The sequence below is a fragment of the Thamnophis elegans genome, chromosome Z (genome assembly GCF_009769535.1).
Source record: "Thamnophis elegans isolate rThaEle1 chromosome Z, rThaEle1.pri, whole genome shotgun sequence".
In the NCBI taxonomy this organism is placed as follows: Eukaryota; Metazoa; Chordata; class Lepidosauria; order Squamata; family Colubridae; genus Thamnophis; species Thamnophis elegans.
This window is the reverse complement of record NC_045558.1, coordinates 106,094,274-106,111,933: the sequence shown is the minus strand read 5'-3', so window position 1 is coordinate 106,111,933 and position 17,660 is coordinate 106,094,274. Positions and strand designations below refer to the sequence as shown.

General features: G+C 40.1%; 1 protein-coding gene across 1 annotated transcript; it reads right to left on the bottom strand.

The window, feature by feature from the left end:
* Positions 1-18: 18 nt before the first annotated feature.
* On the bottom strand, positions 19-12,894 carry NOSIP (nitric oxide synthase interacting protein). Its single transcript, XM_032237063.1, has 9 exons — positions 12,519-12,894; positions 11,938-12,048; positions 11,027-11,132; positions 8,856-8,937; positions 6,841-6,982; positions 4,882-4,988; positions 3,111-3,298; positions 2,867-2,975; positions 19-396 (listed from the first exon to the last, which is right to left on the bottom strand). Exons 2-9 carry the CDS (start codon positions 12,005-12,007, stop codon positions 325-327), a joined length of 876 nt encoding a protein of 291 aa, XP_032092954.1. The 5' UTR covers positions 12,008-12,048; positions 12,519-12,894; the 3' UTR covers positions 19-324.
* Positions 12,895-17,660: the final 4,766 nt, after the last annotated feature.

Below are 17,660 nucleotides of genomic sequence, written 5' to 3'. Positions count from 1 at the left end.
ATTGATCCAACAAGAGAGTATGTCACTTTTTTTTAATAGTAATCAATTTCAAATACACTGAGCCTTTGATTATGTGAACTGCACCCTCTATTTTCTTTTCCAAGATAGAAAAACTTGACAATTAAATTATGATTCCTAAAAATAAGCTGCTGATTACACATTTCCCAAGTTAAGAATTCTTTCTTTCAAAAACTTTTAAGAAAGTCTGGTTTACAAAATTGCAGAATACTGTCTTTCTTTATATGCAATATTAGCTTTTTTAAGCTAGCAGATGGCAGCCAGCATCAGGTGGAGAATCATCCCTTTCTTCTCCATCTGAATATTCTAAGCTTGCATCACAGGCCGAGATTTCTTGGCTTCCAGCTCCACGCCTGATCCTGCAAATCCTGTGCCACCCTGGAAAAAGAGAAAACTCATAAGGAAAGAGGAATGGCATGGTGAAGGGAAGGCCCACCCTTATCCTGTCCTTGATGGTTACGGAGCGCTTGTCGCTGGGCAACATTACAACTGAAGCCCAAACTGCTTTGTTTGACAGCTAATCCTGGGGCATGTGATTGCCCTGGGCAGGAGGAAATTCTCTGCCAATATTCAGAAACCTTCAAAGTGAGTGTGTAGTTCCCTACCCTCAAATTTGCATATCATATTTTGCTCTAAACCTGGGTTAACAAAACACATCTAATGCGTTCATGAGACTTGGTATTTTAAAACCTGCCATATCACAGTGTACATATGACATGCTTTTTAAAGCATGCTAAGTTTTCTACAACATGGTGGCAAAAAGAACTCTGACAAATTGAAAGACAAAAAAGTCAAGTATAAAAAGTAGAAAGGGGGGGGGGGGGCATAAGTAAGGCAGAATAAGAGCAAATAGCCCGAGCCTGTAAAGATGAAGTAAAGAAAGTGAAGGCTCACAATGAAGAAAGGCTTGCCACAAAAGTAAAAAATAACAAAAAAAAGCTTCTTCCAACATGTTAAAAGCAAGGGAAAAGGTTAAGGAAACAATTAGTCCATTGCTGGGAGAAAGTGGCAAGCAACAGGGAGAAAGCAAAACTATTTAACTCATTTTTTGCATCTGTCTTTATACAAAGGGATAAAACAGTCCAACCTATCAAAAACAGCACCACAAAAATCAGATTAGGAACACAAATTGAAATAGGGAAGAAAACAGTAAGTGAGCACCTGTCTACCCTAGATGAGTTCAAATCACCAGGACCGGATTGATTACACCCCAGGGTTCTGAAGGAACTGGCAGATGAGATCTCAGAACCACTGAACTATATCTTTCAGAGATCCTGGTGCACGGGGGAACTGCCAGAGGACTGGAAAAGAGCTGATGTGGTTCCCATCTTCAAAAAAGGGAAAAAAATAGATCAAGGAAACTACAGACCTATCAGCCTGACCTCAATACCAGGAAAGATTCTGGAAAAGATATTCAAGCAAAGAATTAGCGAACACCTAGAAGTAAACAAAGTAATAGCCAAAAGCCAACATGGGTTTGTCAAAAACGGATCATGCCAGACTAATCTTATTGCATTCTTTGACAAAGTGACAAAATTAGTGGATCAGAAGAATGACGTCAATATAGTTTACTTGGACTTCAGTAAGGCATTTGATAAGGTAGACTATAACCTACTACTAGATAAAGTAGAAGAATGTGGGTTAGACAGCATCACCACCAGATGGATTCGTAACTGGCTGACCAACCGCACTGAACGTGTAGTCCTCAACGGAACTGCATCTACATGGAGGGAAGTATGCAGTGGAGTATCCCAAGGCTTTGTTTTAGGCCCAGTACTCTTCAACATCATCATTAATGATTTGGATGAGGGAATAAATGGGGAACTCATCAGATTTGCAGATGGCACCAAGCTGGCAGGAATAACCAACACTCCAGAAGACAGACTTAAGATACAGAAAAATCTTGACACACTTGAACATTGGGCACTATCTAATAAAATGAAATTCAATGGTGAAAAGAGTAAGATTCTATATTTAAGCAAGAAAAACAAAATGCACAGGTACAGTATAGGTGGTACCTTCCTCAATAGTAGTAACTGTGAGAGGGATCTTGGAGTCCTAGTAGACAACCATTTAAATATGAGCCAGCAATGTGCAGCAGCTGCCAAAAAAGCCAACACAGTTCTAGGCTACATAAACAGGGATAGAATCAAGATCATGTGAAGGGTTAATACCACTTTATAATGCCTTGGGAAGGCCACACTTGGAATACTGCATTCAGTTTTGGTCGCCACGATGTAAAAAAGATGTGGAGACTCTAGAAAGAGTGCAGAGAAGAGCAACGAAGATGATTAGGGGACTGGAGACTAAAACATGAAGAAAGGTTGCAGGAACTGGGTACATCTAGTTTAATGAAAAGAAGGACTAGGGGAGACAGTGAACAAGGACTAGGGGAAATAGCAGTGTTCCAATATCTCGGGTTGCCACAAAGAAGAGGGAGCCAAACTATTCCCCAAGGCACCAGAGGGTAGAACAAGAAGCAATGGGTGGAAACTAATGAAGGAGAGACGCAACTTAGAATTGAGAAGAAATTTCCTGAAAGTTAGAACAATTAATCAGTGGAACAGCTTGCCTCCAGAAGTTGTGAATACCCCAACACTGGAAGTCTTTAATAAGATGTTGGATAGCCATTTGTCTGGAACGGTATAGGATTTCCTGCCTAGGCAGGGGGTTGGACTAGAAGACCTCCAAGGTCCCTTCCAACTCTGCTATTGTACCATAAACATCTGTAGAAGCCCAAGAGATAACATTCACAATCCAAATAATCCCATGTAAATTATATATACATACATACATATATGAATGATGGTTATCTTATTTTAAAAAGTGTTTTAATAGTCAATCTCACCCGTTGTAAAACTATGATGTCTTTGTCTGTCAACTTCTCTCCGTTCATTGGATCAACCATATCCTTCTTGATAAGTTTTTCCACACATTCCAGAGTCACAACTGAGCCTCTTGGGTAGAAAAAAAAATCTCTTTTACATATTAAATGTAAGACAGATTCCCATGCTTGGATCCAACTAGGGATTTCATCTCATATGTAACCTTTCCTCTAAGAAAAGACAACCCCCCCCCCCCCCATTACTCACGATGGACGGAGCACAGCACAAGGGACAGAGTTTCCGAGCATGTCTCGTGTGACAGCACACACGTAGCGGTCCTGCCGGTTGATTAGTCCAACGCGATCTACACTGGCATCTACAGGAGTGAAGTGCACTGGGATCAAATCTTTCAGCTTCAGTGGTTTCCTACTCATAGGGCAGTACACGCACTTGTCCTGGAAGAAATGACATGAATAAGATAAACTGGGATAAGATAAAATAACCCTAGAAACTGGGGGCTGTGACGTCTAGTCCTATCTTAGGCACAAAAGACAGCTGGGAGACGTTGGACCAGTCGCGCTCTCATCTTTAAGGAGGAGGCAGCAGCAAACCGTTTCTGATATCCTGCCAAGAAAACTGCAGAGACTTCTCCAGTCGCCAGGAGTCAACTCTAGCCAAAGGCATGCACCATCACACACTTGGGTTAGATTAGAATAAATATGGAAACATGTATTCTAATCCTGTCTTTAAGCTGTCGCAACACAGTGGTTAGAATGCAGTACTGCAGGGCTAACTCACTACTCACACCAAGTGTTCAATTCTGAGTGGCTCAAGGTTGACTCAGCCTTCCATCTTTCTGAGATCAGTAAAATGAGGGTCCAGATTGTTTGGGGGTAATAGGCTGACACTGTAAACTACTTACAGAGGGCTGTAAAGCACTGTGAAGCAGAATATATTGCTATATAACCTGAAAATATAAGATATTGATGACTGGAAAATCAGAAAGTGCATTAAAAATAATAATATGCCTCATACATCATAAATAATTTTAGTAGTATCTTCCAGTCAACCTGACATCCCCCCCCCCCAGGTAATCTTCAACCAGCAAATAAGGAACTCAATGTTGTAAAAAGAGTTCCTTCATATATCCAGATCATTTAAACATCGGTGAAAATTTTAAAATATTAAGAGGTAAGCAATCATCATGACTAGTTACGGGATCTATGGTTCAACAGATCTGGACTGGAACAGTTTGGAAAAGGCAGCATAACTCTTTAATACTTTTCAATCCACAACCATGAGCAAAGAAAAACAAGACTAACAGAAGGGCTTCTGATTTGGGGAGGAAAAAAATCTAGATCCAATAGAGCTATTAAGTAAATGCTTTAAGTAAAATTTAGGACTTTTTCTAAGAACTCTAAACTAAAAAACTTCACTTTTTAGTTCCACAAAAGCTTTATGAATACAGCAACACATTAATCCAAGATTTAAAGATTTTATAGTTTTTTATAGACATGGCAGTTAAGCTGGTTTCGTTTTGTAGCATACACAAACTGCAAGATGTACATATGCTAACAGAAGCATTAGGATAGGGGTGTCAAACTCAAGGCCCAGGGGCCAGATCCGGCCCGCGGGGTGCCTATGCTGCCACCCTGGAAACAGCAAAGGACTGGCCTGCGGTGCCTCTGCCAGTGCAGGAGGCTGTCTCAGCTGAAGATGGAGCTTGGGAGCCTGTTTTCTCTGGCAGAGCGCTTAGGCCACCACAGGCACCCCAAACATGAGTGACATTGAGCTGGCCACGCACACACCCGCCCCTCCGAGGTCAAACACAACCTTGATGTAGCCCTCAATGAAATTTGAGTTTGACACCCCTGCATTAGGAGAACCTTGAAAAAGAATGACAAAATAAGAACCATATTAATTCAACTTAAGAGTTTATGTTATTCTTCATAAAAACCATGGCAGTTAAGCTGGTTTGCAATGTAGTCAAACGCAAGACAGTTTGGTGAATCTTGAAAAGGAATGACAAATAGCTCACTGGTTTTGGAATTGCTTTGGTCTTGGCCTCAGGTGTCAGTGAAGGGATCCAAAAACTTGGTAGCTGTTTGGCCTTTTCTCCACTGCTGGGCCCAGCTTGAGGGTCTCCTATAATGCAGAGAAGAACAAAGTTATTAAGATTAATTGTATATGGGAAAACACTGCACATCTAACAGTAATGGAATTCATCTACATGCTCAGGGGTGCTGTTGTAATATTAAATGTCCTGTGCATAATTTTATATGCAATCACGTACTGCTAAAAACATTTTTTTAATATTACAGAGGCATACATACACATTACACATTGTTAAAAACAATTTTACCTTACAACTGGTGGCATATCCCCCCCACCCTTATGAGGTACTTTTGTTTGGTATACTGTGTTTCCCGGAAAATAAGACAGGGTCTTATTTTTTTTTACCTCCGAAATAAGCACTTGGCCTTATTTTTGGGAGGTATTATTATTTTTGAGGTCCAGGAGGCGAAGAGTGTGGTCACCTCATGGCTGCTGCTGTGTTGCAATATTTTTGGAGAGGGCTTAATTTTGGGGTGGGGCTTATTTTAGTGCATACGCGCAAAAGCCTGATTGGGCTTATTATCTGGGGAGGTCTTATTTTCAGGGAAGCAGGGTACAATTTGCACATTGGGCTACCGTGGCCCCGTGCATGCTAAGTCAAGAACATGTAAAAGGATCCAGGAAGTAGTTTTCTTGTGCATCCCAAAATGTGACCCTCATCATTACATAGAGCCACGGTGGCATAGTGGTTAGAGTGCAGTACCGCAGGCTACTTCTGATGACTTGTCGGCTACCAGCAGTTTGGTAGATCGAATCTCACCAGGCTCAAGGTTGACTCAGCCTTCCAACATTCCAAGGTGAGTAAAATGAGGACACAGATAGTTGGGGGAAATAGGCTGACTCTGTAAATCGCTTAGAGAGGGCTGTAAAAAGCACTGTGAAGCAGTATGTAATTCTAAGTCTATTGCTATCATTACTTTAGTACTACCAAGCTCCACAAAGATGGGAATAGTGCAGGCATTGTTACTCCATGCTCGAAGAAGGAGTTCAACTGCTTGCATTTCTCCTGGATGACTCACTTCCCATTAATGCAAAGAGACTGATAGCAGGAGAGCTAATTTGAAAAGAGGTGATGGTGCGTAGACAGTAAAACTGAAAAATGGAATGAAGATAGGAAAAAAGTTTAAGAGAAGACAGAAATTTGACAGTAAGCTAAGGAGCTATTTACAGTATGTAAGGACCAATAAAAAGTCACCTCCCCAGTTTAGTTTATATAGGGATATTTTAATTTTCAAAACACAGAAAATAGTCCTTGAAATCAGCCCTTTTATTACTTGTATTTACTTCTCCACATAATTTACATTTGAAACACACTTCTTCCAACAATAGATAAGCTTCTTAAAGCTGTCATGAAAGAGCTCCACACCTTATCTCTTTAACTTAACAACCTCCTCTTGAGTGGCTCACAAGGTATGAGATCAAGACTTGTCATGTTGCAGCAAATATCCTATTTGTGCTTTCAAACTCACCTTAATCATTTGTTGACTGTTGCAATTAAGTGTTGCACGCACACACCTCATCTGGAGGCTCATCTGGAGCCTCATTTTTTATTCAACCCTTGTAAGAAGAGACTGCCTCCCCCCCCAACCCTGGTTTCTAAAGTTGCTTAAGGCACTGCACCATGAATTACAAACATTGCCAAAAGGCAGGGAAAAATGAATAGGAGCTTTGTGAACACTCTGCTTCTGCAAGGCAAGCAGCACCAGAACAGAGAAAATGGGAGCAATTCTTATCAAGTCTGACAGCATCTTTAAGGTTTACACGAGACCAGGCACAGCAGAAGGAAGAACCCATTCGTGTTATACTTGTACACAGAAGGCAAACAAGATATTTCCCCCTTCCACCACCAGTGGCTTAGATGTTGCTTGCATTCCTGATTTACCTGAGTGACGATCAAAGGGATTGAGATGTTTGCTCACAATGCTCAACTCTTTGTCAAGGAAACTCTTCACCTGGGACTCTTTGGCAGCCTTGCTCAACTCTGCCATTTCTGCCTTCTTTTCATTCTTCTGTTTTTCATAGGCCTGCAAATGCCAAAAAGGAGGCAATTACTAAGAAACCATTCACTGTTGCTCTACTTTTCAGCATGTCAATTGTAAAGCAACTGCTTCTGTTCTATATAAGAGATGTAGGGCAAACATGCAGTGGGGATAACTGTGCTCATTAAAAGCAAAACTAAGTTTTTAAAAAAGCTGTTGGCTTCATAATTACTTTTAAATGAGAAAAGTTTGAGCAAAAAAAATAATGAAAAGCTTGTTGGCAACTATGGTAGATGAAGAAACTAGACTGCAGCTGTGGAATGCCCAACCAACAGCAGCACTACATAAATAGAGTTGAGTAAATAGCAGTAAATAGATTTGATGGATCCCAATATCCCAGCCTTATAACAACAGCAGTGAGTTAAGATGCTAAATACCCAAACAAGTAACTGAGCCATAAACATAAACCAAAGTTTGGTTTCTAGCTTAGTAGAGATGTAGTCTTTCTAAAAAGTGCTGATTTTTTTTGTCCTACATTCCTCTAATGTAGTACTATCACCTGAAAAGGGAAAAAGAAGACCCATTCCCATTAATAGCCTCCAGAATGGGATTTGAACTAAAATATACAAGAATCATTATGTGCTCTTTTTATTTTTGATACTCATAATCCAACACTGGCCAAAAGACAGGATGCCTATGTTAACACTTAAATCTCTTTTTAAGTCAGGAATCGATGGCCAATAAGGTCCATATCAACTTTTACTAAAGAAACGTAGTCCCTATTCTATAAATGTATCTTCCAATTCTAGAAAGAGAATTTATTTCTTTACCCTGTTTCCCTGAAAATAAGCCCTCCCCAGATAATAAGTCCAATCGGGCTTGTGAGCGCATGCGCTAAAATAAGCCCTCCCCCAAAATATTGCAACACAGCAGCAGTCATGAGGTGACCACACTCGCTACCTCCTGTACCTCAAAATTAACAAGATCTTCCCGAAAATAAAGCCAAGCGCTTATTTCGGGGGTCAAAAGAAAATAAGACTTGTCTTATTTTCGGGAAAAAGCGGTATTTGTATCTCACCATTATTGTTTTTATAAATAACTCAAGCATATCCAGCACACTTTCCTCCTCATCTTTTCCCCATCTTTTCCCTACAACAACCACATCTGAGGAGAAATGGGCTGAGAGAGTGACTGGCCCAAATCACCGAGCTGGTTTCCCCAGCTAAGGTGAAACCTGAACTTTCTAGCCTGGTGCCTTAACCACTAGACCAAAGAAAGAGTAACCAAATTTGGCCACAGCTATGGAGTTCATCTTCATTTTTCAGTCAAAATCTAAATGTATTGTTTTATAATGTTTATATATTAATTCTAGAATAAATTTCTCAAAGAAGTTTATAGAGTAAAATTGAATAACCACTAAAATCTTGTTTCTACATCTACTTCCACATCCTTTCTTGAACAGACTGTTTCTTAAACCTTGCAGCCCCGTTGATCTGATAGTATCAGCCCTTCTGGGCCATTAGGCAATGACTGTCAGAAGCTTTGGATATCTTTCTTCCTCAAACTACAGTGAATCACTGGCAGAGGATAAAGGCTTTTTAATCTGGATAAATGCTACTGAATAGCAGGCCTATGAAAAGAATAAAATAATTCTTGTGAATTGTTATGAAGATAAAGTATCATCTGAGTCTTTATAAAAATGTAGAATGCCCACACTAAACTCACTTCAGCTAAGTCACATTTACTGGGTTAATTTTCATGTTATATAGCATACATATTTTATGTTACTGGGATTCAGTTCTTTTCCGCATCTTCTTTCATTTGCTAGCTGTTTTAAGCATAATCTTCCAATATATCTATTAAAATTGACAATTAGGTACGAACTCAATTATCCTTGTAGCTCTCTATATTGGCATACCTTCATTTGCCGGGCAATTTCCTTTTTCTGATGTAGGATATACTCCAGGATAGCTTCTTTTTCATACAGGTATCCATCAGGGCTGGAAAGGGGGAGAGGGGAAGCAACATAAATATCACTTATAAACCCACCATAACCCAAATCCTAAAGCCCCCATGCCTCTTTGACTACAGTGAGAATTTCAGAGCGTAATCATATTCTGTATTCTAGGATACATCTGAAAAGTCGTAATATATGTAACTGAGTGGCAAGATGGGGCATGTTTTTAATGTCCAGAATGACCCTTAACCCTTTTGAGACAGTTATAGAGAAGAAGCAAATGGTTAGGGCTACAGAGTTTATTTTTCTGAGTTTGGGGCAGGAAGTTGGAAGTTTGTTTGTTTTTTAACTGCAGTAAGCCTATTTTGAGGTATCTTTAGCTTGTGTGACAAAATGTCAAGAAACCATGCCATTACAATTAGAGGGGTGGCAGGGATGAAATTCAGCAGGTTTAGATAAGTTCTGGAGAACCGTTAGCGGAAATTTTGAATAGTTCAGAGAACCGACAAATATCACCTCTGGCAGGCCCCAGAGTAGGGTGGGAATTGAGATTTTGCAATATCCTTCCCCCCAAGAGTGGGGAGGGAATGGAGATTTTGCAGTATCCTTCCCCTGCCACACCCACCAAGCCATGCCCATAGAACCGGTAGTAAAAAAAATATTGAATTTCACCACTGCTTTATGGGCTTCAAAAAAGTGGCCCAGGAAACACATGGTAAAGTTTCAGGATCAGAGAGGATAGAGATGAAACCAACAGCATTCAAGAAGTCTAGTATCTCCGCATGCATAGATATCCTCATTTAAAGACTGCAAGTAAGACCAGCAATTCCTTTACTAAGTAACATGTTTAAGTGAAATATCATACGACTATCCCAGACTTATGATGCCACTTCCACAGCATTCATTAAGCAAATTATCCTAGATCATTAAGCACAATGTCACGTGATCATATCTTGCAACTTATTGCCAGTTTCTCCTTTGACAGCTTATCAGAAATTGGTTGTGAAGCTCACAAATGGCAATCATCTGACTGTGGGATATTCTGACCACTATAAATGCATGCCAATTGCCAAGGGCCCAAATTGCGATCGTGAGATCATGGAGACACTGTTAATGTTCAGGGGTGGCTTTAAAACTACTTTTTCAGTGCAGTTCTAAATTTGAACAGTCACTAAACAAGGCAGTTAACAAAGGACAACCACTACAGATATCAGTTTGACGGGAAAGAGGATTTTTTTACAGAATTGCAGACAAAAGCCAGGATTGGTAATGGAGCTATGCCCCATTTCTTGCTGGCCTTTGTTGTTTTAGTTTAAAACTTGTCTACATCATTCCCAATTCTGTAACAGTAACTGTATTCTGCCCCATTGTTCACCTACTCCTCCCCCCAAAATAAACTTTTTCTTGCACCAATGATATTCAGAAATAGCAATCTGTGGAGGATCGCAATGCTATAATGCCTAAAATAGTTCTCATAGAACATTTCATGTGCAACAATGGATACATGAAGTACGTGATCTGTGTTCTATTGCTGGACTTAATTTTCCAGAGAGAGGGGGCATAATAGCACAGACACATACTGAATTTATGTTCTAGTTTTTAACCGCAATTCCTCTATGAAACAGAAGGTAATTATTTTCCAAACAAAGGCTGGAGGAGCGTACCAACAGAATTAAGATTGTGCAGGAAAGGCACAAAAGAGATAAAAGCAGTTCTTGTGGGGTTTTCCCCCTCCCCGGCCCCTGTAAAAAGTAAAATTGTAGCCTTTTTTTTAATACCTGGGAGGATTTAAAAGGCAAAGTGCATCTATTTCACTCTTAAATTTTCAAATTTCCTTCCAAAACAAGGCTAGGGCCAGCACTAAATATGTCATGCAAATAATAAAGTACTGTCAAGTGGCAAAAGGTACACATTACTTTATCTGTACAATTACACACTAAAAAGGCTTCTACATTTGTTTTAAAAAAATCAACAGGCGCATACAGCAAAGGAACAAATAAATTAATGATACTGGGCAGGGTCAATTATTCTATTATTTTTAGAGATTACATTATTGATAAAGTTAAATAAAAGACACACAGGGAAGAACTTCAGCATAAGACTAAAATATTTCAAATGGATCTGATAATTACGTCACAACAGGGTCCTTGCAGGGCTGCAGGGAGAGACAGCAGCAATCAAAGTCCTTGACAGCATCTTTGCTCAAACGGACGTTCTGTGTCCCATAACCAGAGGCAGCTGAAAAAAACAGAGGGAAGGTCACAGTAAGAGAGCAGTATTGAAAAAACCTATTCAAATGGCTCTTTGGATTGCTGGATAGAACTGGTAAAAGATAACAACTGATGACACTCTAATCAGAAAGGCAGAGTTTGCCAAGAAGGCTCAGCTTGTTCCAAAACTTGTAGTGTGAATTAGTATAAGTCTGAGTTTCGATTAAATACTAGAGCGTATTAATCACACTCCAGGGGTGTGAACAAAACTCTGAACTAATCTAGAAATTTTCCCAATATCCAGCTAGTCATAAACAGCACAAAGGTAACTGCCTCCCAGTTCTGGTCTTCATTATTTCACTATATTATGTCTGAGGGGTGGGGAGAAATTACTCCCAAATCTTGTGACAATCCTCTGAACCTTTTTCTATAAAAGCAATATAAACTACACACAGAGGATGCCAACCGACAAGATCTAGGGACTTCATGAAAAACTTTTCTTTCCACTGAATAAATGGAAAGAAAAGTTTGTAATTATTCTTATTTTACCAATACATTTCTCCTATCCTACTTGAGACATCCTCTTCACATAATCTCCTGCACTGTGGATTACTTTTCCTCAACATGATTTCCTGTCATCCCTAGCCAGCATGCCAATTGATATGCTAGCAGCACAGAATGAAAATTGCAGTTCAACACATATAGCAGAAACAGGCTAAGAAAAATTGCTTTGGATTTCCACATGCAATTCCATTATTGCAATGAGAGGCAAACATTTCCCCACTCAACTAAGGAACACACAGCATATATATTTCAGTCTGTGGCCTCCTCACCTGTGTCCTTTTTCTTCTCATGGTAGGTGTAGACAGCTCCCGCTGTACAGTTCTTGCCATGACGCGTCATATAGACGTAGCTGGACAATCCAGGACAAAGCCAATTCTCTTCTAAGAAGAAGATATCAAATTATCTAGTGAAATACAATGTCAGATACAAAGAAGCGGATACCTTTACATAGGAAGCAGATTAAAACAAAGATTAAAGATTTAAAGATTAAAGATATTTAAAGCTTTTTAAAAAAGTTTTATTGGACTTTTATGTTTAAATATACATCAATATCAATACATGAACAGTGTGGCCTCTGGGTATAAAACAACAATAACAACAACAACACTAACACTAACAACAATAACAATAAAAACAAGAATAATTTAATTGACTGAGTTTCATGTTTAATGAATAAAGTATATAATAATAATTACATTAATCAAACATATAATCCTAGTATTGATATACAAATTTATTTTAAAATAGATATTCAATATTAATTCCATTTTAATGCCAATCTTTAAAGCTTTAAAGATATAAAAGACACTGAGATACAAATTAGTCAGGCAGATGATGCCAAACTACTCACAAGCCACACTTTGACCACCGAAGCCAGAAGTCTCTTTCAGACAGTTTTTCGTGAGGACCTTCTGGCTTTAAGTACCGACAGGAACAGCTACAGCAGCCCGCTCTATTCCGCAGTCAAAAGCGACCTGCTGTGCCGAATGGCGAACAGCAAGTGAAACCTTTGACAGATGCCTGCAGGGGTTGCAGATCAAAATGCTTCAGAAGGAGCCAGCTGAAAGGTTGGCACCTTAACAACCATTCCTGGCCTCCAGGCACTTAATACCGCAACTTCTTTTTTCTGCCGTTCTTCTTTCAGTTTAATAAACGCTCAAGAAGACGACGGTTTGCCCCTCCTGGACAATTTCTCCCCCAACACCGGAAGCAGGAAATCTATGAGTCCGGAAGGGCTCCAAAGAACGGAAATCCCCCCCCAACCCGGATGTGTATCGGATTAAAGCGTCCCGCGAAAAAGGAGTTGAGTGCTTCTAAACCGAGGTTCCGGACGTTAAAGAAGCGTTCAGGCCTGTGGCTTTTGTCTCTGTGTTGTGGTCTTTTGTTGTTGTTTAACGCCCTCAAAGTCTTTTCTCCCCCAAATTCCTTTGCAGGTGTAGGGAGAGCGATTGTTGGGGGGGGGGGGCAAAGGGCTTTTTTCTCTTAAAATGTCTCCAAAATTATGAGTTTATAGATTCTTTTTGCAGTTGCTGTTCTTTGGATATGCTGTTATTTTCTGATGGTTGGAGTTACTTAGCTTTAATAGTATATTTCATACTTCTCCTATCTGCTTGGAGCAGATAGGCTACTTCTGTAATACAAATATTTGGAGGCTGGGACTGATGAAAATTATTTTCTAAACTATTCAGAATGTACTATGTTCTAAGCCTTTCCATCTCTTAAAAGAGTGATTTACCCAAACTTGCTATTTCCAAGTAACTTTCACCAATCTAATTAAAAGTTTTGGGTTTTGCAGTTTGCACTTGGAGGAAATCGGGTGGGGAAGGGTATTCTTGTATTGTCAGTCTTGTACGTTTTTTTAAAATACAGAACTGAACAAACCTTGTAGCTATTCTGAAACAGAGGGGGCAGCATGGGAAATATTTTAGTATAACATTCCCTTATAAAATGCATGAAGGCAGATCTTTGGATATAAAAAAGGATTTTAGCGGGGTGTGGGGAGAGAAATAGAGGGAGAACAACAATTACCTAAACAGAATATTATAAAAGCAATGCAGTCGGCAAAAAATAAACTACAGTACTTAATTATTACTGAAGTTCCTGGGTTCCAACTTTTATATTTTTATTGTAGAAAGGATGGTGGGGGGAAACGGGGCTGTGGTTGGATATTGATTGTGTAGGAACATGTTCTTGGCCTTTTTTGTTTACACAGGAGATTCTCCTGAGCATTGATTTTACAAAAAGGTGGGGAATGGGGACAAAAGCCAGTCTCTAAAATATATGTTGCTTTGCCCAATCAAGAAAATCCTCTGGGTTTTGTCTGGAGATTCTAGCAGGGGAGTGCAGCTATCGTATACCCTGGCATCTCCCCCCAGCACGGCTCTCCAAAATGTTTAAAAATCTGGCCCCAAATTGTTGGAAGTGTAAAAACACACCAGGCACTTTTTATCATATGTGGTGGATGTGCAATGAGGCAAAAAAAAAATTGGAAAATGGTTCAATCATAATTAGAACAAATGTTTAAACCAGACATTTAAATGTTTAAATGTCTTGTTTAAACCAGAAATTTTTCTCCTAGGTATGATACCGGAGGGGTTTAAGAAAGATACACTTTATCTAATTATACATGTACTAACTGCGGCATGCATAACTTATGCACAATATTGGAAAAAAGAAAATACACCATCAGAGCTAGATATAATCAGAAACATGTTGGCCTGTGCGAAAGCAGATAGGCTCACTCTTGAACTTAAAAATAAAGGGGAATCAGAATAGATTTTATGATTGATATAAGACAAGGTGACAAGACTGGAACAAACTATATATTGTGATTGGACAGAAGGATAGACAATGTATTAAGTAGGCTAATAGTTAATGGTTGAGACTACATGTATATAATATAAATGTATGGTCACTTTGATTTCACGGTACTGCATTGTTTTAAATGTAAAAATAATAAAAATATATTCCCCCCCAAAAATGCTCCGGTTCCAAACAGCAAATCAAAAGGAATCTAAAGACTAAAACCATTTTCAAAAGCTAATTGTCATCTAGTCACACCTCACAGCATGGGTTACTTTATCAGATCCTTTAGGGGGCACTGTGTACCTTTTTCAAAACCAAGAGTTGGTCTTCCCACCAAAATGAAAATTTTAATTATAAGATGGAAGCAATTTTGAAAAACTTAATGTTACTTCCCATGAAACGTGGAGAAAAAAGACTTTTCTGCCTGCGAGTCTTGAGATGCTTATCTCACATGCTACAACCAGCTGAAAATAAAAATGATATAACAAACTGCTGTTTCTTCTGTTTTGGCAATAATATTGGCCAGATGATCTGAGCACATAGCTATTATTGTGTCTCCCAACTGATAGATTTCCCTGTTTCTTCCCTTCCAATCTGTTCAGACACAGCAAGCATCAATTTCTTTCCTTTCCATTTGTGGACATAGTTTCTATTTGTAGATCTTTTGAATGAACCCGCCTTGTACTTTATCCTTTAGAATTTTATTAATTTATTTCTATTCTGCCTTTTTTATTTTTACAAATAACTCAAGGCAGGAACTATATCCAACACACCTTCCTCCTCCCATTTTCCCTATAATAACATCCCTGTAAGATGAATTTGGCTGAGAGAGAGTAACTGGCCTAAAGTCACCCAGGTGTCTTGTATAACTAAGTTGTGATTTGAACTCTCATATTCCTGCCTTCTAGCTTGGTGCCTTAATCACTAGAACAAACTGGCTCTGTGCAATTTCATTTTCTTGCTGTATCTAGCACTTTCCCAAAGATTGCTGAACATTCCTTGTTCATATATACAATGGACTCCCAATATGTGGCCTTATTGGACAAAGAAAAAAAAAACTAGCTGGTGAACCCTAACAGAACTGTATTTGAGCATCGTTCTGGATAAGAACTTCATAAGGAGAAAATTGGTGCCTCTTCCATGTTTGGTGCATGCTGAATGACTACTGATTGTCTAATATCTTCAGGGAGGGATTCAGCCAGTTCAGGCGAACCGGTTCTTCAGATTTTACGCAGTTCAGAAAACCCGCAAATCCCACCACTGGATGGCTCCGCCCCGCCTGCACCCTCACTCCTCATCTCACTTGGCATCACTGCTGCACTCTGTCTGGCTCCCTCGCTTGCCTCAACCACACAGTCTCTGCAGACCAGCCAGCTTGCTTGCCTTCCAACACAGCTGCATCCCACATGGCACTTTCCCCGCTGAATGGCCCTGATCTGCCTGGGTGAGCCTGCGTGCAAGGCCCGAGTTCCGGCTTAGCTGCCTCCCACATGGCCCAGCCAGCTTGCCTGCCTTCCGTTGTGGGCTACCATGCCGTAGCCACAGCCCAGCTCTCTGCCTCAACTGCCTTAGTTTTAGGTTGCTCCCAGTGGTGGGTTCCGGATCCCGTTGCATCCAGTACAGTGCAATGGTGCCGGGCGCCCACCATATGCATGCACGCAGCACACACGCAACACGCACATGCATACCCACCGCCCGCAACACTCCAGCTGCTCAGCAGAGCATTGCGCAGGCGCCGTATGAAATAAAGAGCTTATTGAAAGCAGAAGCCAACTTTGTAGATGGCTCTATACATAAGCAAAGCAAATACCGCATGCAGAAATCCATTCAAGACAGGATATTTCAAAACTTACAGCAAAATTTGACAGCTAACAAAAAAGGCCTATGGGACAGATCAGGATTAGTACAGCACCCCTTACCCAAGACCCAGCACAGGACAAAAGCCATTAGGAATTGCCCAACACCCTGTAAGAACACACTGCACACACACACACGCACATATCTGCAGCATTTCAGGACATGTATAAAAATCCTGGCACTCATCTAGCTATTTGTTCAGCTGACCCAGAACTGCATGTTGCCTTTGTCTGTGGTTCTGTTCATCATTAAACTTCCTTTCAAATCAGCATCCATTTTATTCCTGGCTTGGATCTCAACCAGGTGGATTTTCCAACAACTGTAACAACTGTACCAAAGGAGGTGGGTGGAATGATGGTCCGTAGAGAAATGGCCATCACCAAATGTACATATATACCTATAATATAACCTGCCTTCCGGTCCTGGTGGGCCAAGTGGATATAATAGAGGAGAGGTAAACCCAAATATTTTGAGCAAATACCAACTTCTGGCTATCCTAGAGGCTCATGTAAACCTTTCTTCCTTGTGGGAGTTGCTCACAATTCTCTTTTGCTCTCCTCTGACCTAGTATATCATATTTTTCTCCCCATGGAATTCATCATACATTGACCTCACCTACATTGAATTGACTTGCATCCCATCTGCTATGCCAACATATTTCTTTTAGAAGCATCCTGCTACAATACAGGCTGTATTGCTGAACCCCACCTCCTGCTAATATGTCTGCTTCCTGCCTATATGTACACTACTATACTATGCTGCATTTCCCTACAATATAATTCCAACAGTGCATTGCCATTGCCTATAGCCAGGCACGTCTCCTCAGGCGCTAGAAGAATGCAGATATGCAAAACATAGCATCCCGAGATTCTGCTGAGCTGCATTTCCACTCTGCAGAGACTGCTTTGTAAGCTTTTGGTGATTGTGTCTGCTACTATGTGCATTCTTCACACAGCCAAAACAATGAGCCCATCATCAAACACACAACAAAGGAAGGGTCAGTGCTGAACTGGAGGAGTTAGTAGGTGGTGAGAAATACCTGCTTCCAGGCATTCCTCAGCACCTACTACTTCCTCCAGTACAGCACTGAGGAGTACATCATCAAGAATTACACTAGCCTTATTTGCTGCACTAATATTAGTGGATGGGCACAAGATCTTGCTGTACACATTCAGCAAGTTAGGCTGAAGCCTAACTTCAGATAATAATGCATAATGAATTGTTGCTTGAATGCTACTGTGAGAATAGTACCAACAATCAAGCTTGCCATTTGTTTATTCTATTAAAGATGAAAATTATATGTCCCTGCAAGACTTGCCTTTTAGTGCTA